This window comes from Gopherus evgoodei, chromosome 6 (genome assembly GCF_007399415.2).
Source record: "Gopherus evgoodei ecotype Sinaloan lineage chromosome 6, rGopEvg1_v1.p, whole genome shotgun sequence".
Classification (NCBI taxonomy): domain Eukaryota; kingdom Metazoa; phylum Chordata; order Testudines; family Testudinidae; genus Gopherus; species Gopherus evgoodei.
The window spans coordinates 55,690,551-55,717,962 of NC_044327.1; the positions used below are offsets into that span (position 1 = coordinate 55,690,551).

A 27,412-nucleotide genomic window follows, 5' to 3' on the forward strand; every position below is an offset into this window, starting at 1 on the left:
TGCTGTCATATGACAAATACTAAAGCTTATTTTTTGTAGATGTACAGGTAGTATATATATTGGGTGAATGCAGCCCACATAACACAGAGAGAGCTGCATATGCGGCCCACAGTGTTAAATAGGTTGAGAACCACTGATTCAAATAAATAATTTTCTTCTTTCATTTTGTGTGTTTTCTAAGTTAGCTCACTTTGGTACTTCTTTTCATTCATGTTCAGACATTACAAAAGTGTTCATGATATCACTGTTTATAAGGTAATTTTTTCTTTTTGCTCAAGTCACATAGCATTCTTCTGGAAACTTGGGTTCTGGACCCCTTCTTGTTGTTATTAAGACTTCCTCCCTTCCCTTTGTACTTCCTACCTCTAGGCTAATAGCTTGTCACCAGCCCACCTCAGATTTTCATAGCTGAACTTCCATACCAGTGTAAAAGAGGGAGTGTCCTCATACTAGGGAAAGAGGGAAACCCAGGTACCAAGGAAGCAGTCTCTATTGGCCTCCCAAACTCTCTTGCCCTCCCTTCACTTACCCACAGTCACCACTGTTTCCAGAGTACAGCTAAGCTTTTGATTGTTTTGTACAACCATGGTTCCTGGATCATCTTTTTTAAGAGGGAGATTAAAGCCTTCCTGGGCTGGAGAACAGACTAGGTTAGTTGACATCCTCTCCTTTAAGGGGGAAGTAAGAGCCTTCACACAGGCTGAACAGGGGGGAAAGAAGTCTTTAAATTCCTTCCAACTCCCGGAGAGAACCAAAACACAGTCTATAAATCACTTTTACATCCTTTTCTTCTCCAGCAGAGGGAAAAAAGCAAAACTTTGCTGCACATGGGCAACAGAGTGCAGCTTTAAACAGAACAAAATCCACAGCACTGAACTGAAGTCCCTTCCTTCTGTGTGGCAGAATGGCTGTTGATCCACTCCCAGTAGCCCCAGTGGCTATCCTCCTCTCTCATAACAACTCCATGCTGCTTTCAAGGAGGCTAACAAGCTCAAGTTGATTCATAGCCCAGGGTCATTCATTACTATTCGCCTTCCTGGCCTGGAGTCCCATGGCATTCTCTCTCAGCCATGTCCCTGCCCACTGAAGGATTGAATAGCTCATCACAAGGAGATAATAACCAAGTACAAATATTTGAATGGAGTAAACAGCATGGAAAGAGAAAAAATGATTCATGAGCTGTAATCAGTAACACAGAAACTGCCATACTGCATCAGATCAGTGTTCCATTTAGTTCAGTATTCTGTTATCAACAGAAACCAGTATGAGATGTTTCAGAGGACGGCTGAAACCTCTGCAGTAAAAAATAAGGATTATATACCTGATAGAAGCAGCATTAAATCTTCAAGTCTCAAATTAAAATATTTGTAAATAACAAAGTGTAAGTTGTCGCTAAACCAACTAGAATTAACAGTAGCTTCTTATTCTACCTAACACTATCTTTTTCTTCCATCCATTCCATACTTTCCCATCTGCACTGTCGTTGTACACTTGTCTTTTTAAATCTATGTTACTAAAATGGCTCTGTAGAGCTAATTGGGCATTTCTCAGTGCTCAGTCTCCCACTTGTTATGGGCTCCTGAACTACAGGATCAGCTTGCAGGATGATTCATTGCTGACTGCAATATACAATTCCAAAAACGTGAAAAATAACAAAACAAGTTCAGTGAAAACCTGAGCACGTCTAAAACGCCAGATAAAATGCAAAATGCTCCATGTAACATTTTCTTCTCTGTCTGAAGTTAGTATCGCACAAAGCGTTACTTGGCAGCAACTGAACATCTCCAGATGCAGTAGCTGATGTAATGCTGCAAGTTTAAAAATTGTAATACCTTATAAAATGGGTGTTGTTTAAATAGAACATATGCCTTAATGTACTGAAGTGAGAGTTACTTTCCACTAGCTGCCAACGGTTCCCTTGCTGCTCAGAATTTGTCTCTTCCATGAAATTATATATTGCAACTTTAGTGTGTTTATACGATACTTTGTCTGCATATAAATTCTAACTGTTAGACGTCTTGGAAAGGCTCAACCTCTTGTTTATTTACAGATATTGATGAGTGCAGTTCCTTCTTTGGTCAGGTGTGCAGAAATGGACGATGTTTTAATGAAATTGGTTCTTTCAAATGTTTATGTAATGAAGGATATGAACTTACTCCAGATGGCAAGAATTGCATTGGTATGTACTAAACCAACCAGAGAGATTCCAAACCTCTCTGACTTGAAATAAACTGTTGGCCCCATTTAGAACTGGATATTCCGATTGTAATATTTAAGATAAAATATTGAGAACAAAAGACTTACATTAAGAAAATTGGTGGCAAAAGCATGAGGGTTTAGAATAATGTCATTTGTTTTCCTTTCCCTAGCTTGCTTAAGTCGATGAAATCAGGAAAGAATCTATAGGCTCATAAAAGACAACCCTCTAGCTTACGTCTCTGTTGTGGAAGACTAATATCAGCCATTGTTACATAAACATAAATAATTCACTGTTGCATTAATTTCAAAATTTTCAAATCCTTATATATTCTATTTATTCTTTTAAGATATTAATGAGTGTATGGCACTTCCTGGTGCATGCTTTCCTGGTACTTGTCAGAACTTGGAAGGGTCATTCAGATGCATCTGCCCACCAGGATATGAAGTGAAAAGTGAAAGCTGTATTGGTAAGGCTAACTGTTAGTGTTACTTCGGAATGATTTACCAGTATAGTAGAATATCTGGTGCAAACTTGATGAAAAACATGTAAATATTGTTGATGAAAAGCCTCCTCTATTTTATCAAGTCATGACAACAAGGAATGGGTAATAAGGAATAAGCAGCAGCCATCAGCAGCCGTCCTTTTAGTCAGCAGACAAAATATTATGAGCTGTAGTGAGAGAAAAGGCTGTAAGGACTCTATTTTTTCATTTGGATTAATGAAAAACATTTTTTTTCGAATGCTCAAAGAATTTACAGTGTCTTTTTTTCTTTTCCTAGTCTTTTTTCCAAATGTAAAAAGAGAGATTATCTACTGAATATATACAGTGACTACAAAAATTGTAATTTTTGGCAAGCAGTGTATTAAACAGCTATTAGAAGTATCTCGTATCATAGAATTGTGAAGCTCAAAAATCTTAAAACTATTGAGCTACTTTTCCCTATGGAAACAGAGTTTTCTAAATCAGTTTCTCATACCAGATGTTTTCTGTTTTTGAGTCTTACAGCCCGTGGGAGCATGTGCATCAAGATTTCAATCCCAAATTCATAGCAGAGATGGCAAAACAGATCTTTGTTTCAGTTTTAGAAGAATATCTTTGAGAACCCTGTTGAAAATCAGTTCAATGCTTTAACGTCACCTTTCTTTTCTTGTTTTGTGGGGGGAAAATACAGAGCTCTGCTCCCGTGCAGCAGGGAATTGAAACCATAGTTACCAAATTAGAAACAATACCAAAACAAGTTCAGTCGTCATCAGGAAAACTAAGAGGGCTACCATGAACCTAAAAAAGAGAGAGAGAGAGAGTGTGTGTGTGTGTGTGAGTCAGTGGGAGACTTGTTCAAGTAAGGACTGAAGAAAACCTCTGCTCATACTTCAAGATTTGGTCTGTAACAATTTAATCTATCTAAATCTAGGAACAGAGGCGGATCTCAAAGACACTGTAGATTTTCCTCTTTTAAAAGTAAGATATATTTTCTAAAGTCACAAGTTTTTCATGCCAGTATCATTCTACATTGTTCAGTTTGCCTGCCGACTTAGCAGCTTCTTTTGGCGGCTGCTGATGCCTATATTAACAATTGAGTTTGAGATTAATCCAAATCTACAGTTATAAAATCCTTCCAAATGAAGGTTGTTGCGTCCCAATAATATCACTGTTTAAGACCATGTTTAATTTCCTCTCAGTGTCTTATATGTTTTAGGACAACACCACAATAAAAGTGTCAAATATTCCCTTTAATCAACTTTTGCAGTTCCAACAAAAAACAGAATCGCAAATTCCTACTTTCTTCATCCTGCTGGGTTAAAAAAATGCTATTAATATTTTGACTAATATCACAATGTTTTGTATTCAGTTTATTTAATGTTGCTTTTCTAATGTGCAGCCTTCTTTGAAATGCTCTTTACTGTATCAGAAATTTGCATATTATTCTTAATTCAATTCATTTACAGCTGTGCAACTAGAGTTAGATGTGTGAATGAAGGCAGAATTACTCCTGGGGGGTTTCTTTGCCAAATAATAAAAAATTATGCACCAAAAAATTAAAAAATATGCAAAATTCTGCAGATTTTCTTTGTCAAAATAATGCAATATAGTCACACCAGTTTCAATGGTTTGGGTAAGTTATTTAAATTACAATACAGAAAAAAGTCTCAATAACTATTCAGCATTTCCTAAACACATGAAAGATAAGTTACAAATACTTGGTAACTAATACCCTGCATTCCAGTTATAATCCTGGATTTTCATTTAAATTATATTACAGAACACCAAACGAGGGAAAAAAAAAGTAGAATGTCATTTTAAATTGCTCTGACTTTCACTCATGAAAGTCATACAGTTTTGCTAATCATTGTCCTTGACCTAGCCGGGTACTTTGGGAAGTGCTTGGTTCTGATTGTCCTGATGTTTTATTGACTGCTTGGTAAATGTTTTATTTGCCCTCAAAAGTCTTTTTTTTTTTTTTAAATGAGTAAGTAAAAATCTAACCCCTTTGTACCATTTTGGCGCAGGGAAAAAAGTGAGAAAGCGCATGTATCTTCCGAGCTGATTCCCTTATGTCATTTATAAGGCTTTACATCACTCCGGCAGTGTAGGGGCCTTAAAACTTATACAAGTTTTTATGCTCCTGTGGGAATTGACTGAGAATGGGAACAGCTAACTAACAATAGAATAATTAACAGTGTTACTATGCAGACAGGTTGCTACATTTCTTCCTCAGAGAATGAGATCAATTAACCATCAACAGCAACATTAACAGAATGTGTTCTGTTTTTTACAAAAGCTATTTTCTTTAACTTAAAAACAAACAGTTTTCAGTAACATGATATTAATATTTGTTTTTCTCAGTTCTCAAGAAATTACATTTTACTAGGCAGGGGGACGCTACACTTCTGCCTCTGGGACAGAGCCTTCCTCCTGGATAACAAAAAGACCTACCCTCCTCCATGCCCCTGGAGCCACAGTATCAAGAGAGGGGGACAGAGTCTCTCTGGCTTGTTGGCCAGCCTTGCCCCCTGACAGTGATCAATGTCTCTCCTGCATGCATGCACACCAAGCCCCCTCCCCCACCCACCCCCAGTGATTTGCATCTCTGAAGCTGCTCCAGGCAGGCTGGGCTGTCAGGGAAGAGACACATGCCCCTCCCCCCATCCCCCCGCAAATTTCTTTTGCATTTTTCTGCATGGTGGGAACAAATATGTGGGCCATATAAATTTGCACCCCCACGTTGGCACAGAATTCTGTCAGGAGTACAGTGTGTCTCCATGTATGTGCAGTTACATCAGATGTAGCATAAATCAGTAATTATTGAATTATTTTATAAATGTTTTTATCATCATTCTCTTTCAAGACACAGAGAGCACTTTGATCCTCTAATGAGATTTGATTTGACTAGAGGTCATGAGACAGAGTTACAACATGCCTGACCCCTGTGAGAAGCAAAGAGTAATTAGGGGAGCTGGTCAGACTTTTAGGTTGACCACCTGGAAATACACCCAGGCATGCAAAACTTTAGGAACCATATTGCCTGTTGAAATAAATGTGAGACAGTATCTATTTTAAAAATGTTATTAAAACTGTTAAACTAAAATCAAATCACCAAAGATAAGAATACAGTATTACAGGTATCAAATAAGAATCAAGTTAAGCCAGAAACAGGTTCTGAGAGTATCCTATGCTGTTTAGAACAGCAGTTAGATCTATGAATTCTGCAGTTGTTTAAGACGACTTTCCCAATTGAGAATGTCTGACCTTCTCCAAGAAGTTCAGGTAATGGCTATCACCTTGTCTTTTGAGGGTTTGGATCTCTCTAGTTCCCTGCTGGAGAATCTGAAAAGGACCCGAAACACAAGAAGATCTCTAGGGTTCACTCATTTCACCTAGACTTAATCTTTTAAAGTATGTGACTACTGGGAAATTATCAAAATAATCCATTATAACCAGGTGATCATGTCTTCCCAAAGTTGAGTATGTCAGTTCTAACTTTGCTGCATGAAATTGTGAGTTCATATCGAATCATTGGTTCTTTCTGCTAGGAATCTCTGTACTTCTGAAACATTTCACCGTTCTGCTCACCATTTCTTCAATGCCACTATTCATTTGTGGCCAGAATACAACTTCTCCAGCTCTTTTGGTATGGCCATTCCAAAGGTGCTCTTTGTGTATTCATTCCATTGTTTTTCTTTCTCATCGCTCTGTGGGAACCATAATCTCTTGCAAGTGTGTCTGCCATTACGTAGTGGTATCCAGGTTAGAACTTAAGGGTCACATCATAGTTATGTATTTTTTTAAGTAGTCACTATATCCTTGATGGAGCTTCTACAAGCCACTTTTTGTGTACTGCAATCAGAGATTTATGATTACTTTCTGCTGTGAAGCTATGGCCATAAAATTGTGAAATCTAGTACATTCATATGCCAGACTTAATGTCTCTTTTTTTCAATTTGCAGATACATCTTCTTTGCAGCTGTGATAGCCATACATGCATACGAGACTGGTAGTCAATCAGTTCCATAACACTGTAATAGTACTACTCCCAGCCCTCCTTTCAAGGAACATGTGGAGAGTTTGATGTCTTTCAGGGACCCAGAAAATTGCAGCTCTGGAGCTATCATCAGAATGTTGTTTAAATTGTTGTACTCTCTTTTGTGCTCTGGCATCCATGCCCATTATGGTATCAGTGTTCACTTTCATGCCTGCTAGATTCTCTAACATCTGTCTCATAAAGTGAAATATTTCTGGAGCCTAATATATTCCAAAAGATAGTTTTAGGAAGCAGTGTCTGCCAAATGGTGTGTTGGAAGTGCAGTTCTCCTTTGTTCCTATGTGTGCTCCACCATAGAATGTGCATGTGTTTGTGTGCTCTTGCACAGAGATTTTAGTAAACAGAGTCCACACCTGCACTCTATATATCCGTGGAATCTGATGCAAGGGTATACAGGGAGAGGCAGACATACCACTGCTCCAGTTCCTTCTCAACTGCCCTTTGCTTGAGACAGAGCATAGTGGAGTCCACTGTTAACTTCTCAGCTCTTATCTTTTTAAGAAAATAAGTATTTTATTTATTGTCTTCCTAATTGTTATATTTGTCTTTTTATTTGCTTTAGCACGTTTGTGTTTCGGCCCCTCTCCCCCAATCACTTTTCTTTGCAGTTAGGATCTTTTACCCTCACTCCTGTTGTCTACAGCCTCCCTGCTTGGGTTATGCCAAAGACCCAATGTTTTCAAACCCTGCAGAGCTGCCACAGGTCTTTTCCCCTCAGCAACAAGCATCACAGCTGCCTTTCTAGAATTCAGGGCAGTTCTCTATAAGTGCCAGTTTTTTCTCAGCTCAGGCAAGGTAATACTGGACAACAGAGCAGCAATGTACTATATAAAACGTTGGGTGCAGGTGGGGAGCAAGATCCTAATACTTATGTGCAGAATCGCTAAGACTGTGAAACTGGAGCTTATCCCATTGCATAGCTAGCTCAGTGGTCTACTTTCCATGCCTGCAAAACACCATATCAAATTCCCTGAGCAGGCACTTTCACCAAGCGCAGTTTTGTGATCTGCTTCTTTCTCTGCAACTGTCTTTTTGCTTTCCTCTTGCAGTGGGTCTTCTGATACAGGACTTGGGCACCATAACCCACCCAGTCTGTTAACTCTGCACCCCAGGGCCTGGTTCCTCATGGTTCTCAGGCATAGAACTGGGCTGCTATCTCAAAGTTCAGTCTGTACTTCTGAGTAGTAGGTAACCAATCATGAGGAGGCACATTCAAGTCTGTTGTAAGCATGAAAGGGGTGGAGGGTCAATTCATGAGTATGCCAGGGTGCCAATTATATTTTTAAAGCTGAAGTCTAACAAATTAGGATTGCCACTGTATAATAGAATCCAATAGGATAACTGCTTCTTATTGAGTCCAAGGAGTGTTAGCTTACTAGATCAACTTTTAACTTGAATATTATTTCTCAAATCAGGACACTTGCTAATTCTTAACCAACAACAATTTATTAATTCACCCAGAACCACATAAATACATAATAAACCGTTCACCACTCAAATGTAGACACAACCATTTGTATATGCTACACACACAATGCAGACCTGCAAGAAATTGTCACGCATAAGAGTTGAGGCTCAGAAATTATAATAAACAACAATGCAAATTACCAAGATTTCTTATTACATTAACTTATCAGCAATTCTCAATTATTTAGTACCTAACACATTTATCACATGTCCAAGGGTAGACGTGTCTTTAAGGCACTTTGAAGAGTGTGGTTACTTCTCTTTGACTACACTGGTCCAAAGGGGACACATTTTGAATATTAAAAGTGATTGCTTAAAACAATTATTTTCAATCTCAGGTCAATTTGCTTGGATTTATAAAGGAGTTAAAATATAAAATGTTTACACTTGAATTCTCACTAGAGTGTGTAGACTCAGCAAGATAATCCACAGTTATATATATTAACAGATAGAAGGGGAAATACAGTCTTTGATATAAAAATCTCATCACTTCTTCTATCCTCTTAACCCTGGGATGGGGGAAGAGTCCTTTCCACACAGCTGGTCTGGGTGTCTGGCACATTTAGGATTGTGCTCTTCTTGTGTTAGGTTCTGTCAGTTCTCTTAAGCATATGGTGACCTCAGTTTTATATACCCTAGTTTCAGGGTTTGTTGGAGGAGGACACCCTCTTATTCCTACTGGATACTTGCCAAGTTAGTGGTTGGGTTTTATGCAGTGTAGTTCTAGTCAGCCCCAGGATATTAGAGAGACAAGGTGAGTGAGGCAATACCTATTATAACAGGTAATACCAGCTCATGTGTGTTAGCTAATCTTATCTGCTTGCAGAATGACTCATTCACTTCCTCTTCCTGATTTGGTGGTCTATAATAGGCCCCCACCATGATATTGCTACTAGTCTTTTTCCTTGTTATTCTCACCCAGAGACTCTTGTTAGGTCTGTCGTTCATTTACCCTTGAACCTCGGGACAAGTGTATAGATTCTTGATGTACAGCACATCACTTCCTCCTTTTTCCCCATACCTATCCTTTCAGAACAAGCTATATCCTCAATGCTGGTACTCCAATCATGGGAGTTGTCCCATCAAGTCTCTGTGATGCCAATTAATGTACCATGACTTCCGGTTCATCCTGCTTGTTCCACACACTCCATGACTTTACATACAGGAATCGAAAATATTTTGCTGACTGCCCTGTTGCTTTTCTTTTTTGCCTTTTTAATGCACTTGTGATTTCTAGACCCTTCTCTAGAAGTTAGCCCCTCCCCTTGGCTTCATTACTTGAGTCTAGATGTACATTGGCCGGATTTTTGTCACCATCTCCCATAGGACCTAGCTTAAAGCTCTCCTTATCAGGTTAGCCAGACCACATCCAAAGATGCTCTTCCCAGTACTTGATAGATGGAGCCCAGCCCAGCACAGTAATCCTCTTTTCTGGAACATCAGTTCATTATCAAAGAAACCAAAGCCTGCCCACCAACACCACCTGCATTGCCACACATTTACTTCACCAATTCGATGGTCCTTGCCTAGGCCTTTTCCTTCAATAGAGAGGATGGACAAGAACACCATTTGTTCCCCAAACTCTTTCATCCTTCTTTCCAGAGCCAGGTAGTCTGCAGTGATCTGCTCAAGGTCATTCTTGGCAGCATCATTGGTGCCAATGTGGATAAGTATGAAGGGGTAGTATTCTGAGCGCTTGATGAGTCTTTGCAAACTATCAGTCACATCCTGAATTCTAACTCCAGGCAAGCAGCATGCTTCTCGGGATTCCTGGTCCGGATGGCAGATGGATGATTCTGTCCCCCTTAGGAGAGAATCCCCAACCAACACCACCTTTCTCCTCCTCTTGGGAGTGGTGGTCATGGAACCCCCAATCCTTAGGACAATGCATCCCATGCCTTCCAGTCAGCGGGGGTCTCTTTCTTATCCTTTCCCTCAGATGACCCTACCAAGGCATTCTCAGCAACAGTACCTGTGCAGAGAGCCTGAAAGTAGTTGCTTACCTCTATCTGCACTGGGGGTATATTGGTTCTCCTCTTTTTCTTCTTCTGGAGGAACATGCTGCCAACTTACTTCCTTGTTCTTCAGTCCCCCTGTGCTGTCCTCTCCAATTCTTTGGCATGCTGTGCCCACAGTACCAAATCCAGACTTCTGTCCAGTAAGTCTTCATTTTCTTAGATTCAATGCAGGGTTATTACATGGGTCTCTTTTACTCTAACTTTTTTCTTCCAGTATGGAGACCAGATTGCACTTTGTACAGAAAAAGTCACTTCTGTTGTCCAGGAGAAGATGGCACATCCCATGAAGGTCTCAACAGCCAGCCTCACTATGTATATTTCCTACCTTGTAATGTATCAAGAGCCTCTTCAGATGTATTTATTGCTCGCAGAAGCCTGAAAGGCAAAATCCTGTGTAGGCTCTCCCCATAGGTGAACTCTCAGACAAACTCCCTCTGTTTGCTTCTCCTCTGTTCATATCTTACTTCATAACTAAACTTAAAAAGTATTTGTAGTAGAGTAAAAATTCCTTTATTTTTCTTTGTTTAACTTATGACATGTTTAAACATACCTAGTTGTGTTTTTTTAAATAAATGACTGAAAGTGAAGAGTTTAAAAGACACATTTGTATATACTACAAATCAACAGTGGCTACAGAAAACATTCGTAAATATTAATGTGTGCATGTGCCATAGGGGCTCCATTCTTTCTGAAGTCAGGCGAGAGAACATTTAGAATGCAGTTTCAGGTTAAGACTCACTCAGTACTTGAAAAAAACCCACCTTTTTTTAACTCTTCTTTGGTTGTTTCATGTTTACAAAGAATATTTTTCCCCTTGTCCTAAAATATCTATCTGCTCCCATTGTGGTTTGAAAACATTTAACAATTATAGTATGAATAAGACAATAAGACGTGCCCAAAGTGCGCCAAAGTGACGTCTGATGGCACAGGAATGATACAGATTCAGAAGACAAAAAGCAGACACTGTTAGAACTGTAAGGCATAATGAAACCCAATAAACAAGTTGAAAATTACACATTTCAGTCACTATTTTAAAAAGGAAAGAAGGAGGAGGTTTGTTGTGTCTGTTTTTCTCCTTGAACAGAGTACTGAGTGTGGTTGAAGTCAAATCTTCTTTCAGATATCAAAGAAATACATAAAATTGATGCCAAGTGGGCTGATGATGAATCTTTTCTCCTATTATTTGGCAGATATTGATGAGTGCAATGAAGACCCCAACATCTGTCTCTTTGGCTCCTGCACTAATACTCCAGGAGGCTTTCAATGCATCTGTCCCATAGGCTTTGTGCTGTCTGACAATGGACGAAGGTGTTTTGGTAAGATGCAGGGTTAAACTGACAGCAATAGTTAACAAACTTTGCAAGAAGAGGGGGGACTATGTTCTAATGTCTCACAGGTTGTCAGGATTGTTGCCATGTTATGCTATTATTACAAGTTTATGATGTTAAAAATAAGTTGATTAGGTCCTCCCAGCAAAATAAATGTTTGTCACATGGTGCACCATGCTCTACAGAGGACAATAAATCTCTCTTACCTTCTAATACAACTTAGCAATATGACCAGTAGTCACTGTTCTCTTTAATCCTTTTTATAAAACTAAAGAACTCATTGGTTCTTTTAAGGGTGAAGTCCCTGCCCAGATGTGCTCTCTTTGTGCCACATTGTATGAGCTTCTACACCTTTCTCGCTACAGCCCTTCGCACTGGGATGCCATTCACCTCTGCCACGATGGTGTACAGTCCTGCTGGAACTAACACTGGACCAGGGTCTAGGGCAGATAATCATGGAGCTATAACCAGCTTCCTGATAGCACCGTGATTTGCTGCATCCAGCAAATGCTAGGGGTATGACAGGAAACTTGCCTCAAAATGTTGCAAGAAATCCTTTTCTTTTTATACTCCAAAAATACTTGTTTACTTGTTTGAAAACTACATTTGAGTCCTGAGCTCAGTTCCTTGTTCCCCGGGCTGGCAGAGTCGGGGGCTATGTGGAGCTGTCATTTGTAAAGGCAGGAGCGGAGGTATTTCTTGCTTGTGTAATGATGGTCCTTGCTGTCCCTCACAGGGTGAATAATGTGCAAGAAAGTCGTAGGCCTGGTCTACATTAAAACGTTAGGTTGACACAGCAATGTTGTTCGGGGTGTGAAAAATCCATATCTCTGAAAGGCGGAGTTAAGCCAACCTAACCCCCACTGTAGCCAGTGCTTGGTCTATGGAAGAATTCTTCCATTGACCCTAGCTTCTGCCTCTCGAGGAGATAGATTACCTACGCCAATGGGAAAATCCCTTCCCTCGGTATAGGTAATGTCTACACTGAAGTGCTATAGTGGCACAGCTGCAGTCCTCACTTCAACACTGAATGCAGCAGACAGCAGTTGTGCATAACTGGGTTGGTATCCTGTTGCCTGGGTGAGAGATGTATTCCCTAATATAATGGGGAAAACTCAGACCTAGTATTATCCCATTCATTTTCAGATACATTTTTCTCTTACCAGGTAGGAACCTGTCCTATAGTATGTGTGGGGTTTTTACTTACCCAGCTTTTTACTGTTGCTTTTTTGTTTGTTTGTTTGTTTGTTCTCACTTTTCTAGATACCCGGCAGAGCTTCTGTTTCACTAACTTTGAAAATGGGAAGTGCTCTGTCCCAAAGGCTTTCAACACCACCAAGGCAAAATGTTGCTGCAGTAAGATGCCAGGAGAGGGATGGGGTGACCCTTGTGAGCTCTGCCCCAAGGAAGAAGAAGGTATGCATCGTGGTTTATAATAAGTGTAGGAAAAGACTGAAATGTGAAGGCAAAAAAGTGCCTCTGCACAGCAGTAAATTAGCCTCCCACAGTAGTAGTGGGAAAGGCAAAATGTGGGTTAGTGCCCAGAAACACAAAAGCCATCACTGGCATTTGTTTTGTTACCCTACTGTTCCGTTTACACTAAACAAACATTAAATGATTATGTGCTAAGAAAGCTGCTCTATAGGCTCTGACACAATTACTCAGGCTTATTACTAGTAAAGGGTGTTGCAGTTGAAACTAGCAAGAAGGGAAAAATACAACTCAATAACGGGGAAAGTATATGGTAAGAATATCTATCCAAAATGCTCTCTCTTTCATGGGTGTTAATTAAATTCAGCTGCCTTAATGGTTTTGATCACTTCCATCCATGTTTGTTTATAATTGTTTAAAATGTTCCTCTACAGTTGCTTTCCAGGATTTGTGTCCCTACGGCCATGGAACTATCCCTGGGATTGATGATACACGGGAAGGTATTCCTTTATTTCTGACACCACTTAGAAAATCTTTAATTCCTAGTTAAGTGAGGCGCCATTGGGTAATGCTGTTTTGTTCCTTCTGGTAAAGCTTTGTTTATTTTTTTGTTTTTTGTTTTGTCTTAAAGTGTGACAGAAGTTTTGGGACACTGAGAAAGCTTACAAGATATATTCTGTTTTTGAAACTGCAGAGTTATATTTTGGCCCAAGACATATAGAACAAGATGGGTACTTTTTGGTCATTTCCTGCTTTTCATTAGAAATGTAATATTTAATATAAAAAACAGTCAAGTTTGCGAGCTGAAAGATTGCAGTTTACATGGTTTTCTATTTTTCAGATGTCAATGAATGTCTTGAGAGCCCAGGCATTTGTTCAAATGGTCATTGTATCAACACTGATGGATCATTCCGCTGTGAGTGCCCCATGGGATACAACTTAGATTACACTGGAGTGCACTGTGTGGGTAAGTTCCGATTCCACATTAGGCAAACTGTATTGCAAGGAGAGCAATGCTTAAAGTTCATAAACTTAAAATACCACTTAGCCTGTGTCCCAGTTCTCTTAAGTTTGTGTTTTACTTATTTCATCCTAGATACTGATGAATGTTCGATTGGCAATCCATGTGGAAATGGCACATGCACTAATGTGATTGGTAGTTTTGAATGTAACTGTCATGAAGGGTTTGAGCCAGGCCCAATGATGAATTGTGAAGGTAAATTATGATTTTCTCCTTTTTACCTCCTCTTTTTCCCTTATATTTAAAGTATTTTATTTACCATCCAGCTTTCACACTATTGTAGTGTGAATATTGGGTTTTTATGACAAAGTCAGAGTTATAAGTTAAAAGGAATCTCTCCTCTTGAAATATGGCAATGAAAAATAAAGTCTACGGTTCTGAAATAAGCTGTGTAAAATGTTGCAAAAATAGCACTTTTCATGACTAGCTAGTGTGTGGTGGATGCAGTATAACCCTGCTAACATTCCTTTTGAAGGAAGAGTTTTCTCCTTACCCAGCTCTAGAGAAATATGTTGCCTGGGAGAAGTATTTCTAATAACTGAACATCTTAAATTTCCTCATCAATACATTGTAATGGCCATTAACATGGCATATGAGTGCAGATAAGTATGTTTATTTTATTAGTCAAATATCCTGCTTGTTAGTTTTTTCCCCAAATTTTAGGGTGTGGCCTCCAGAGATGGAGGGAGAGAAGAGACATAGATAGGCTACTCAGCTGTTCTCCAGAGTCTCAGCTTTCATTTGAAAATAAGGGTCTAGCTGTTATAGTTATAAAGAAACACTCTGGTAACATTTCCAAGGTTAACTGGTTCAAAAGTGTTTGCCTGAGTTTGCAGAGAACCTGACACAATAGCTTTGGAATGTGACTTGCCCCATTCATTTCACTGGGTGCTAAGTCAAATGCCACTAATAATACTTTAATTGTCAACATTAACTATTTCACTGCTCAACAAAACATGTAAGAAAGCAGAGAGAGGATCATATTATGAAGATCTATTCATTTTGGATAGGGCTTTAACAACATATGGTGGGTTTGAAGGAGGAAATGATTAGTTTATTTTCCTGAGTAGGGACTCAACTTTCAAAAACTTGGGAAATGCAGGCTTATCACATTCTTGAAAAGACTGTCTATTGTAAATAGTGTCATGCAGTAAAATCTCAAACCAAACCAAAATACAAAACACCTGCAACTCTAACCTTAAAGGCGGCTTTAGAAGTATATGTTATAAAATTCAATATGTGAGAGGATACATGTATTTCTTGTTTACACTGCTTCAGAAATACACAAAAAAAAATTCCCAGGATGAAGTATTGATTTCTAACACTTTTTAGATGGTAACACAGGAAATATGGGTGTAAAGAAAGTTCTAGTGGTGCTATTACAATTAAACTGGAACATAGCATTCAGTCTCCCTTTTCCTTACTATTCAGACATAAATGAGTGTGCTCAGAACCCTTTGCTGTGTGCTTTTCGGTGCATCAACACTTACGGTTTCTATGAATGCACCTGTCCAGTTGGCTATGAACTGAGAGAAGACCAAAAGATGTGCAAAGGTAATTAACTTAAAGAAGTTTTAGAAAGTAATGGCTATTGAAATGTAATTTTTTTCCCATGCCTGTTACCCAGTAATAAAGTACAGTCAAAAGTTTTTTCAGTGCATCCTGTATCCAGCCTTTTTAATAAAATGTTGCAACAGGACCTACCATATGATGTACCAAATTGATACACTCAGCATTGTGTCCGAGACAGAATATCACCTGGTGGGCCTTGTTGTCTGCGCTTGCCACAAAAACTTGGACCAAGATGGAGCATTTCATGCTGGAACATGTCCTCTCTGTGGGTTATACTGTAACAGTGTTAAAGATGGACGTAGCTGCTATTTGCTTAATTTTATACAAATTAGGAGTGGCTCTCAGGCTTTTGATTAATTGCAGAGCTCACATGCCCCCCAATCCTCCCCAAGTAGCCTGTCACCTAATTTACTCTTAATAGAAACTGTTTGCGGTTAAGAAGAAAAATAAAAATTATATTTTCTGAAGAACAAATACTAGAACCTACAAGAAAGCATTCATGCTCAGTCTTTTTTATTTGAAATAAAACACATACTACATTTTTTTTCAGACCTGGATGAATGTGCTGAAGGTCTTCATGATTGTGAATCAAGAGGCATGATGTGCAAAAACTTGATTGGCACCTTCATGTGTATCTGCCCTCCTGGAATGACCCGTAGACCTGATGGAGAAGGCTGCATGGGTAAGGCTTGGGAAGGGACCACTTCATATATTGTTCCAATATTAAAATGAAAAGTTAATATACAAGTACATTTGGAAAATAACTACAGACAGTCCCTGACTACGCAAGCGTTCCTTTCCGGAACAATTTGTGTAAGTCAGGAACGTATACCTGACAATTACTGGGAGGGGGAAGCTTACAGAATTTATGGAACTTTTTCCGTAAATCCAGATTTGCGTGAGTCAGGTTTGCGTAACCCGGGGAGCATTTGTAGTCAGAGCATTCTTTGGTTAGGTGTTAGAATTCTATACCTCTTTGAAAAGTAATTGAGATAACCAGAGACACATTTCTCTCAAGCAGTCCAAAATCACTGAAAGGGTGGGAATTTTTAAATAGAAAGAGCTACAGAAAATTTACTCTGTGTTGTACTGCTTGACAGTGGAGTATTGGTATAAAGTTGTTACTCTGATTTTGAGCCAACTTCAATTATCTTTTGGAAAAAGCCAACTCCTTAAGGGATATTATTATCCCTTTGCGACTTGGTTGTTTTCTGCATTGAAGGGGTTAATTTTTTGCACAATTTTACCCATCCAAACCTGCTCCTAAAATGTTGAATTATTGAATTGTAGGCTAACAAGGAGACCGCCAGTCATAAATGGCAGCTAGGTGCTAATTAATTACACTCTTTGCTACTTGATTGTGGGTTTAGATAAAGTAATTAGAGGCACAACTCCTCGGAATTGCATCTGCAATATTTTGTAGGGACAAAAACACAACATTGCATCTGTGCTCAGCTACATATACCCAAACATCTGTTCATGAGGATGGAGACACAATGCCTCTTGAACCTTCCACTTGACAAGTATACTCTCACCCTGTTCCATCCAGTCTTTTCTTGTTTTAGGGCTTGATTATCTAATCTTTACAGTGAGTAATTCTTACACAAGAAGTCCCAGTGAACTCGGGACTACTTATCATAAATAAGAGTTAGGGCCTTAGGTCTATATTTGTTTCTTTTTCTGTGTGGCCTACCTTTGCTTTCAGTGCACAGGGCTGTAAGAATTAAATCTTAAAATTACTCTGACTACCCATTAAAGCCTTAATTAGCTAGCCAAAAGACATCTCTTTTGATTGTTCTTTAAATATGAATAATAAAAGTAGAAGAATTATTGTAGGTAAATAAGAAATGATATATTTGCAAAAGTTGTTTTAATAGTGGAAAAATTATATTTATGTATCCAGCTTTTTCAGAGTCAAGGGGTAAAAGTCTAGAGCAAAATATGAACATTTTACTCCGGCCATCAGCAGCAAAGAATTCATAGAAATTAAAATCCACCAAAATTCAGAATAATTCTCTTATCTTATGATGAATAAGCTAACAGCTTCCCTTGACCATTACTGTAATTTGTTTAGAAGGAAAATGGATAGATCTCGCCAAGTGCTGCTGTGTCTGGAATCAGAATTTTTCCCTTGCAGTGTCACAAATCCATTGCCTATTCTGAAGCTTTCTGTTTTGACAAAAAGTACTGGAATTTACCTCCAAGTTTAAAAAGAAAAAAAAATCTTTAGTTCTCTTCAACATACATCCCGGTGAATGTGTTCAAGAGAACAGTAATAATCTTCTCTCAGCAGCAGAGTAAAATCTCTTACAGAACTATTCTTATTTTATTGTGCATTCAAGGAAAATGGTCTTCTTTCATCATAAAGCATATCAGTCTATTTGCTAGTAAGAAATCAAGAATTGTGCTTTTACAAGAGAGATGGCTGTTGGATTCAAACCTACCTGTTTTTGCCCTGAGCAGCCAAACCTCCCAGTGTTCTTCTTTTAAGCACCTGTGGAAATTACTGTATCAATTTGTTTTTTGCAAGCTAATATGGGAAAAAGAAGGAGCAGACACTTTGGGATTTTAAACCTTATTTTAGGAAAGGCACCTAAGCATACTTCTTTCTTACTGACTTCAGTGGGACTTAAGCATGTGCTGAGGTGCCCTTCCTGAACAGAGACACTTTATAGAATCGTGGTCATGTGACATAATCTTTAACTATTAATTTTCTGTTTCTTAATGGCTCGCACTTTTATTTTGAATGACTTGATTAGTGTATAAAATTTCATTTTATTGCTAATTGCTGGACAGAGTTGTAGTGCAGTGGGCTTATCCCCTGATTCATCTAAAACTTACTATAATTGGTAGGAAATTAACAAGGTTTATCTTTCTAAAGTTGCTATATTTTTCCGTACCTTCTTCAAAGCACATAGTGTGCTGAGCTCTCAACAGAATAGTGAACATCAGCTTTTGGAGGCTTACTCAGCTGTCTTTTGGCCACCGCATACAAATATATTAGTTACTAAAATGTTTGAATTTTCTTTGCCTGCTGAGTAAATAACTGACAGTTTTTAATCTGTCAATTCAGAAAAGTTTTGAATCACATTTATTGTGTGTATATGTGTGATATTTTTGTAAAGATGAAAATGAGTGCCGTACCAAGCCAGGTATCTGTGAAAATGGTCGCTGTATGAACATTATTGGAAGCTACAGGTGTGAATGTAATGAAGGATTCCAGTCAAGCCCATCAGGCACTGAGTGCCTTGGTAAGTTGACTTCCTTGGCGTTCATTTTCTGTTACATGAAAAAGTATAAACTCTGTGCAATAATACATAAATAAAAAATATTTTATGCTTGCTGCTTCCTAAGATTTCTACCAATAATGCAAACCCCGAGTACTTCACATCTCTTGGCTGTGTGTATAATAGATTAAATAATGATCCTTGATCTGTTTTTCAGGATTAAGATAAATTGAGTTTTCAAAGAGAACAATTATTTTATTTTATTTCTGGAAAAAAATGATAATTAATATAGCCAGGAAAAATGGTAGTTTCATGATGAAGGAAAAAGGTTTGCATATAGGGTAAGCGAGGCTGATGCTAATGTTAAATAACAAAAACAAATAACAAAATATTTCTAATTATTCCACTTATGAGCCAGATACTGCTGCTACAGAATTTGAATGTTAGATCTGTTATACTGTACAGCTGTGTATAAAAAAATATATACAAATCATTACTTTTCAGTAACTATTTTGATCCATTTTTTTCCTAACTCACTATTTTGCTAAATGGAGATTATTATAGTATGAACATTTAAAGTAAGAACAGGAAATGTTACTGGCAAAATTCTATATGTCATAGGCTCTAATTTCAGTCTGTAAATGAACACTTTAAAGAAATTCTAAACAATTAAAAGGGAGCTAATACAAACTTGAAGGATCTTATGCCTACCTGGAAACAATTTTAGGATAGTCTAATAACCTAAAGAGGAAGGCAAATTAATGCAGTCGCTGATAACTTGGGAGAGGGGCAGGAGCAGTTGATGAAGCTATTACTGCATGCTGAAGAAAGGAGAGTAACTAGAGTTGTTAACTGTCGGGGGGGGGGGGGAGGCCTTAGTTACTTCTGGAAGATAACAGGGCATCTGATAATATCTGGGATTTTTTCAGTCTTCATGGTGTTGAATTCACAAAGGAGTGTCTCATTTTAACTAGTAAACAGAAAAGCTACCATTCAATAGAGCAAACAACTGGTTATTGTTCAGTATTTTGGTGATTACCAGACATCAGTGTATGAATTTATCTGATTAAAAATGCTTCACATTTTAAGAAGTGATAGGGGGAAAAAAAGCAATTGAATGAACTGAAGTAATGAAACCAGATAATTCTTCTAAAGCAAACTACAATTGTCAAGAATTGTTGAGTCATTAGGATTTATGCTTCTCCCAAAAAATGCAGGAAATCAGTTTCTTCAAGAGTAAATGTGCCACTGAATGAAACTGGGTTTCACGATCCTGCTTGTGAAATATTTTCAAGGGAAATATCTTCATCCAAATGTAGTTGCAGTGATAATTTAAGTTCCTGTTCTGAACCTATGAGCAGATCTTCAGCATCAAGACAACCACCAGCAGCATCATGATTGATTCAACAGGTGGACTGATATCCCTGCTTCCCCATCTTACACAGGAAGATTCCACGCTAGTGACAAAGGGAACTAAGACTAGGTGCTGCAACATCTGACTTTTAGGCACCCTGCTGCCTAGTGAAATCTGCCACACTCACTTAGGCACCCGGGCTGTCTACATTACACATTGGAAAAGTTAGAGCAGGGTCTCCCATAAACTAGCCAATATGATATGCTGATGAATGGGAAGTGGCCTAAGCCCTGCCTCTCAAAGAGAGTTAGATGCTTAAATAGGAGGTGCCTCCCTCCAGTTGGGAATTTCAGCTGTAAACTCTCACCTGGATTTAGGGCTGACCTGGCTTAGATGCCTGAGTAAGAGGAGGGTATGTGGTGGTGCTTTTAGTCAATTCTGCCAATGGATAGGGCACTCACCAGAATGTTAGAGACCTAGACTCAAACCCCTGTTCTTCCTGGTGTGGAGAAGGGCTTGGATCCCAGGTTCCCCACCTCCCAGGAGAGTGCCTTCACTATGGGATACTCTGGGATGGGTCTCTTCTCAGTTTCTCCTGTTAGGGCACTCACCCTATGGAGGAAGACCTGGGTTCAACTCCCTATGCCAATGAATATTTAAATATTTACAGGAACACCCCCCCTCCTCCACATGCCTACTGGATCAATCCTTGAGGATTAGATAGGCATGGGAATGCCTAGTTTGTCACTCCCACTGGGGCTTAGGTATGAATGAGGCACTAGGCATCAGGACTCAGGTGGTTTTGTGCATGCCCAGCAACAGAAGTGCGGGCACTTGAGGTGTCTTATCAGTGGAAACAATGCCTAGGGACTTCAGGAGCCTGTAGGGTTAGATTGTTAATCCCCCCTCCATCTGCTATCTAACTTTTGGATCTGGGCACCTGAAGTAGCAGTTAGGTGCCTAAATCCCTTTGTAGGACTAGCCTTCTGTCACTAAATTTGCATTTAACTACCATAAGTACTTGAGATTTGCATTGAGAATATGGAAACCTTTGCTCAAAACGCAACACATAAGACCAGTGTTCCCTGTGGTTCACAACATTATCAGTATCATCTCTCCCATTCAACCGGGCATTAAAATAACGGTGCTGGTAGCAGACTAGAAAAAGGAAGGCATATGTGCATCTCTGCTTGGATACCTAGCTAGTAAGAGCCAAGAAAACACACCAGATGAGGGAAGCCCTTGCCAGGATATGCTTTCTACTAGAGAACCATGGACGGATCATCAGCCGGAAGAGCTGATGATTTCTGTCTTGGCAGCTAGTATTACCCAAGTCTAGTTAAACACAAAAGCCAGCAGATCTTTCTTAAAACAGGAGCGGCATCTGAAGCTGCAATGCCAGAATCAAGTCCTAAAGGTGTGGCAGCGTGCATTTAATCTCCCACTTAGGTGATCAATTATGAATCCAAAATAACAGATTTTACGAAAAGTTAGTAACTACAAAATCTTTTTCCTATTACATGCTGATTCAGTATATTCTGGCACTCTGCACTGTGTAATTTCTTTCTGATTGTTCTTTTACTATCAAATGAAGTACAGCGGCAAGATCTACTCTGGAGCAATATTCATGGTAATACAGTACATAGTAAAACATGTTACCTTGCCAGCAAGTGAAATCGTAGCCGTATTTAATGGAGTTTTTGCATTAAAAAAGGATTGTGATTTTTTTTCCTACTTACTGTATAATCAGTTCCATATAAATTGTTATCAGAGCATTGATTCCATAAGAGAGCAATAACATTCAAGGCGCAGGGCACTTCTGAAGTTTAGTGACCAAATGGAACGAGGATGGCTCAAGCTATTAATCTCAGCCCAGCATCAATCCCAAGGAAATACACTGCTCTTTTAAACTAAATATATGAACAGATTTTTTCAAAAATTACAATTTGGGGGAAGTTTGCTTGCTGCTGTTTCCCTTCAGTGTTTTTATGGTCATGGTATCACTGCAGTGCATTGTGCTGAGTATTTCTTTAGAATTAAAGCCCAATACATTTGCTGATCAGATTGTGCAGTCCTGTGTCAGAGTTCCATTTAGCTTATGTATGAATCAAAGCTTTGTATGAACTCCAGATCACCATGTACTCAATGAGCTCTAGCTTTCAACATTTCTTGCACAATACACCTATTTAGTAGAGCAGTAGTTGACTTCAGCTATTTCTTAGTTAGAATATAGAAGAAAGTGAATCATGTTGACATTACATGCATCCGACGAAGTGGGTATTCACCCGTGAAAGCTCATGCTCCAATACGTCTGTTAGGCTACATCTAGACTACCCGCCGTATCGGTGGGTTAAAATCGATTGCTCGGGGATCGATATATCGTGTCTCATCTAGACGCGATATATCGATCCCCGAGCGCGCTTATATCGATTCCGGAACTCCACCAACCCCAACAGAGTTGCGGAATTGACAGGGGGAGCCGCAGACATCGATCCCGCGCGGTGAGGATGGGTGAGTAAGCCGTATTCGGCTTCAGCTATGTTATCACATAGTTGAAGTTGCGTATCTAAGATTGATTTCCCCCCGTAGTGTAGACCAGCCCTTAGTCTATAAGGTGCCACAGGACTCTTTGCTGCTTTTACAGATCCAGACTAACAGGGCTACCCCTCTGATACATGTTGACATTGTCAGAGAATGAATTTTCCTGCTGTGGAGCCAGTCACAGGTGTAAAGTTTTACTGATATTTAAATTAGTTAAGCATAAGCAGAATTAATATTGATAGCCATAGGATTTAATCAAAGTAACTGCACTTGACTTTATTGCCTTCTGTACAGTATTTTGGACTGACTGAAATCCAATAGATTTCAAGATAACTAAATGTGGATTAATAAAATTGGGTGGGGGAAGACAGTGCAATGATTGCTTGTCTTTGGTAAATTTAATTAGATGACTATGGGTAAAAATGTTCAAAAGCGCCTAACTGACTGAGGAGCCTAAATCCCATTGAAACCCAATAGTAGTTAGGCTCATAAGTCATTTACAGGTTTCTGGAAAAATTTTCTGTACATCTACAATTATTAAAACCAGTTTTCATAAAGTAATTAAAAAATCCTTACTCCTTTAAACAATGGATGCATAAATGGCCATTAGGTAATGGCTATAAAGTAATTCCCTAAAGGACTGAAGTAATATTCAGTAAAATATATAAATACTTTACATTTCAAACTATACCCCACACTAAAAATCTGCTGTTCCATGGTAGCTATGACATCACCACATGATGCAGGCTGGGATATCACAATTACATACCTAATTTCCTTAATAAAGATTTGTAGCTCCCTTTTAAAAACAGTGAAATGTGAAAGCTTTAAGTCAGGAACATCTGACTAAATAGATATACTGTGTTTACACTCTTCCAATCAGATTGGATCTTGTTAATCTCTCTAAAGTTGCTGCAATACTGGTTATATTTTTAATGAAGAGACCATCTAATATCACGGTGTAATTTTAGCTGGTGGTTCAAATTAAGTGGAACAATAAAGGCATATCTTAAAAAAAAACCCTAACTTATGCAGAGAAATATAAGTTATAGCTCTTTGTACCTGCTGATTCTGTTCCTCAGTAGATTTGCAAAGAGGACGATCAGGCAATTTGCTGTCACCTGTCCTCCCTCACAGTCTCTAACAGAACAAATATAAGATGTGAGTGCCTACCAGCAGAAACCATTCATCTGCATCAGTTTAGCCCTGTGTCTTTTGGGGTTCCCCAACAAGTTAAAATTTGCTCTGCTTCCTAAATGTTCCCCCTGATGAATTTTCTTACGCTGCCTAGGTGTAGGATGGAGATATTATGCTTTCACAAGCCAGTGAAAATCCAGGAATGAATATGATCTGTGGTGTATCACTTTTAGTAAAATACAGCTGATTTTAACTTTGAAAGGAAAATCTTTACCAGTGAAAGAGCTACTTTCAGAGAACAACCTGCAATAAGGCAATCCAGTCCATTTTAACTAATACATCAGGCAGATGACACTGGACCTATTACTAGAGTCGGTATCCTCGGTATTAAAAAAATATGCTAATTGGGGGATATTTAGCATGCTAAGACCATGTTTACACTTAAGTTTTGCTGGTTTATTTTATCATTCACACAAGTAGGCTGCTCTGCCAGGTTCACTGGGGGATGCTCCAGGATGTATTATTCTGAGATGTAACTGATACCAGGTCTCATGTAACTACTGACACACTTGGGGAAGTCCTAGCAACCCTTTAAGAGCAGTAGATTGTCAAAGTATTTTTAGGGTAAGGTAAGATTAAACCATATTAATATGCCAAATGCTCCCCAAAGACTGGTTGCTATAAGAGTCACTCAACATACAAATCTGGGATCACAGCAGTTTTCTTTTCTAGTTCACTTTTAAAAGCATTTGTATGTAACAATAATGGACCATAGTATCAGTGAGACTTCCTGTTTAATACATATCCAGCTCACACTCTTTCTTGGCCCCTCCACTCTCCTTTCAGATAACCGCCAAGGATTCTGCTTTGCTGAAATTTTACAGACAATGTGCCAGATGGCTTCCAGTAGCCGTAACCTTGTCACCAAGTCAGAGTGCTGCTGTGATGGAGGGCGAGGCTGGGGTAACCAGTGTGAGCTTTGTCCACTGCCAGGAACCACCCAATATAAGAAACTCTGTCCACATGGACCAGGATATACAACAGATGGAAGAGGTAATTGTGGAAAGAGCAGGTGAAAAGGTAGAGGAGAGCAAATAGACAAAGATAATGCAGAAAGCACCGTGCTTTCTTAAATCGCTGATATTTAGCTGAAGTTACCAGCATTTCTGAAGTTTACTGCAAAAGTGCTTGGCTTGATATTTTCTGCACATCCAATAATTTTTCATATGCTTTTCAATGGGCAGCACCTACAAATCCTTACCTAGTGCTGGGAATAAGCAAGGATTTGCAGGACTGAGTCCTAAAACAGGAGACAATGACTAAAACTGAAAGGCTAAAAGCACCTCTAGAACGGGTGGGCAAAATATGTCCCGCGGCCCGGATCTGACCCATCTAACATTTCTGTCCAACCTTCTCTGCCCCTTTGCGATCGCGAAGTCTAGGCTGTTAAAAGTCCTGTGGCACAGTGGGGGCGCTCAAGCAGGCTGCCTGCCTGCCTGCCCTAGCCCCACACCGCTCCCAGAAGTGGCGGGCTGCTGCTAGCACATCTCTGCACGCCCCTGGGAGGGGGGAGGAAACGGCTCCGTGGACCGCCCCCAGCATCATCCTCACAGCTCCCATTAGTCAGAAACTGGAGGTCATGCTTGCGGGCGCAGGCAGCATACGGAGACCTGCTCTCCTTCCCTCAAAGGGTGGAGATAGGTGCCGGCCACAGCCACTTCCAGGAGCGGGGGCAAGCATCCTGCCTGAGCCCTGCTGTACCACCAGCCAGAAGCTGCCTGTGGAAAGCGCCTCCTGGCCAGAACCTGCACCTCACACCCCCTCTCGTACCCCAATCTCCTGCAATAAACTCCCTCCCGAAGTGCACACCCCTCACCCTCTCCTGCACCCAGCACTTTGCACAAGCCTGGAGCCCCCCCTGCAACCAAACTTCCTCCCAGACCCCACACCTCCTCCATTAATATAGTGGAAATGTGCAACCCATGACGACTTACTGAAATTCATGGAGTGCCCCTCCCCCCGATCTAGAAGTTGTTGCATGCTACAGAACATATACACATGAGCCAAAAGGCATCAACAGCTGAAACCTGTAGCTACACAATAGTTTCATTGTATGATCTGCAGATTTCTACAAAGAAAGCACAAGCATAAACGTGTTTTTAATTCTTATGATCATGTTAAAACCAATCTAAAGAAAATTCACTTCTATTAAATATAAACTTTGTGTACATTAAGTTCGCCAAACTTGAGCTTGGTTTTTCGGTACATCAGCAAGAGAATTAGGTTGGACCAAGTTACAGAGTTCAGATGTAGAACAGAATTTAACAAAAATAGGAAGGGTGATTGGATTGGGCCCATCTCTAAAGACAAAGTAAGGAATCGGTGTTTGTAGTAGAAGCATGTTGGTGGGAAAGTTCATAGAATATTAGGGTAAAAGGAATCTGTATACACCCAGTGCTGTTTCAATGTCCTGTAATTCCATCAGGGTCAGCAAACTGGAGTTTATCACAGAACAAGATCATTTTATCAGCTCTCAAAAAAAGCAAGTGAGAGAATTAAAGGAGGGGGGGTAATGAGCTTGGTTGTCAAAATCAGATGTTTCTAGATTCTATTAGACTGTAGATGCCACATTCATATGTGATACTAATGAGCTTCTGCTTATCATATTTTAAAAGGTGACATGTTTATATTTCCTCTCCAGATATTGATGAATGTACAGTCATGCCAAACCTGTGTAGAAATGGCCAGTGCATCAACACAATGGGTTCCTTCAGGTGCTTTTGTAAAGTTGGCTACACCACTGAAATAAGTGGGACATCCTGTGTAGGTAAGGTTATCACTGTAATGCTTAGTATTTTTGCTAATCCAACAGATTTTTTTTAAATGAAATGTTTATTTTCACAGTGAAATTCCCAGGTAAATTCTTTAAAGTCTCAGAATACAAAAATTATCTCTCTTCACAAAATACATTTTTGTTATCACATTTAGTTTTGGGGAGCTCAAGACCTGATTCAGCATGGTAAAGTTCAGCTAACCTAGTGGTATTTCAGCAACATGAATGACATACCACTGAACTGGCCAGTAGCAAGACAAAATAATGGTTTGTAGAATAAGCTTTTGGCAGGTAGAGGCTAATAATTAGGATAGCTCAGTGGTTTGAACATTGGCCTACTAAACCCAGCATTGTGAGCTCAATCCTTGAGGGGGTCACTTAGGGATCTGGGCAAAAAATCAGTATTTGGTCCTGCTAGTGAAGGCAGGGGATGGACTCAATGACTTTTCAGGGTCCCGTCCAGTTCTATGAGATAGGTATATATTGGGGAGGAATAGCTCAGTGGTTTGAACCTTGGCCTACTAAACCCAGGGTTGTGAGTTCAGTCCTTGAGGGTGCCATTTAGGGAACTGGGGCAAAAATCTGTCTGAGGCTTAGTCCTACTTAGAGCAGGGGATTAGACTAGATGATCTCCTGAGGTCCTTTCCAACCCTGACATTCTAGGACATATCAGGAAGTCACCATTAATTAAGACTAAAGGGATCATAAAGTATGAGGCTTTGCCTTTAGAATCAGTTTCACT

The 27,412-nt window shown here is 39.4% G+C and overlaps 1 protein-coding gene across 1 annotated transcript in view; it reads left to right on the top strand.

The window, feature by feature from the left end:
- FBN2 (fibrillin 2) overlaps positions 1 to 27,412 on the top strand; it is a 275,441-nt gene that overhangs the window by 225,999 nt on the left and 22,030 nt on the right. The window contains 12 exon segments of the mRNA XM_030567977.1: positions 2,051 to 2,179; positions 2,547 to 2,666; positions 11,417 to 11,542; positions 12,818 to 12,970; positions 13,420 to 13,485; positions 13,827 to 13,952; positions 14,082 to 14,201; positions 15,438 to 15,560; positions 16,129 to 16,260; positions 18,704 to 18,829; positions 24,684 to 24,890; positions 26,539 to 26,664. Of these exon segments, the coding sequence (XP_030423837.1) occupies positions 2,051 to 2,179; positions 2,547 to 2,666; positions 11,417 to 11,542; positions 12,818 to 12,970; positions 13,420 to 13,485; positions 13,827 to 13,952; positions 14,082 to 14,201; positions 15,438 to 15,560; positions 16,129 to 16,260; positions 18,704 to 18,829; positions 24,684 to 24,890; positions 26,539 to 26,664 (1,554 nt within the window).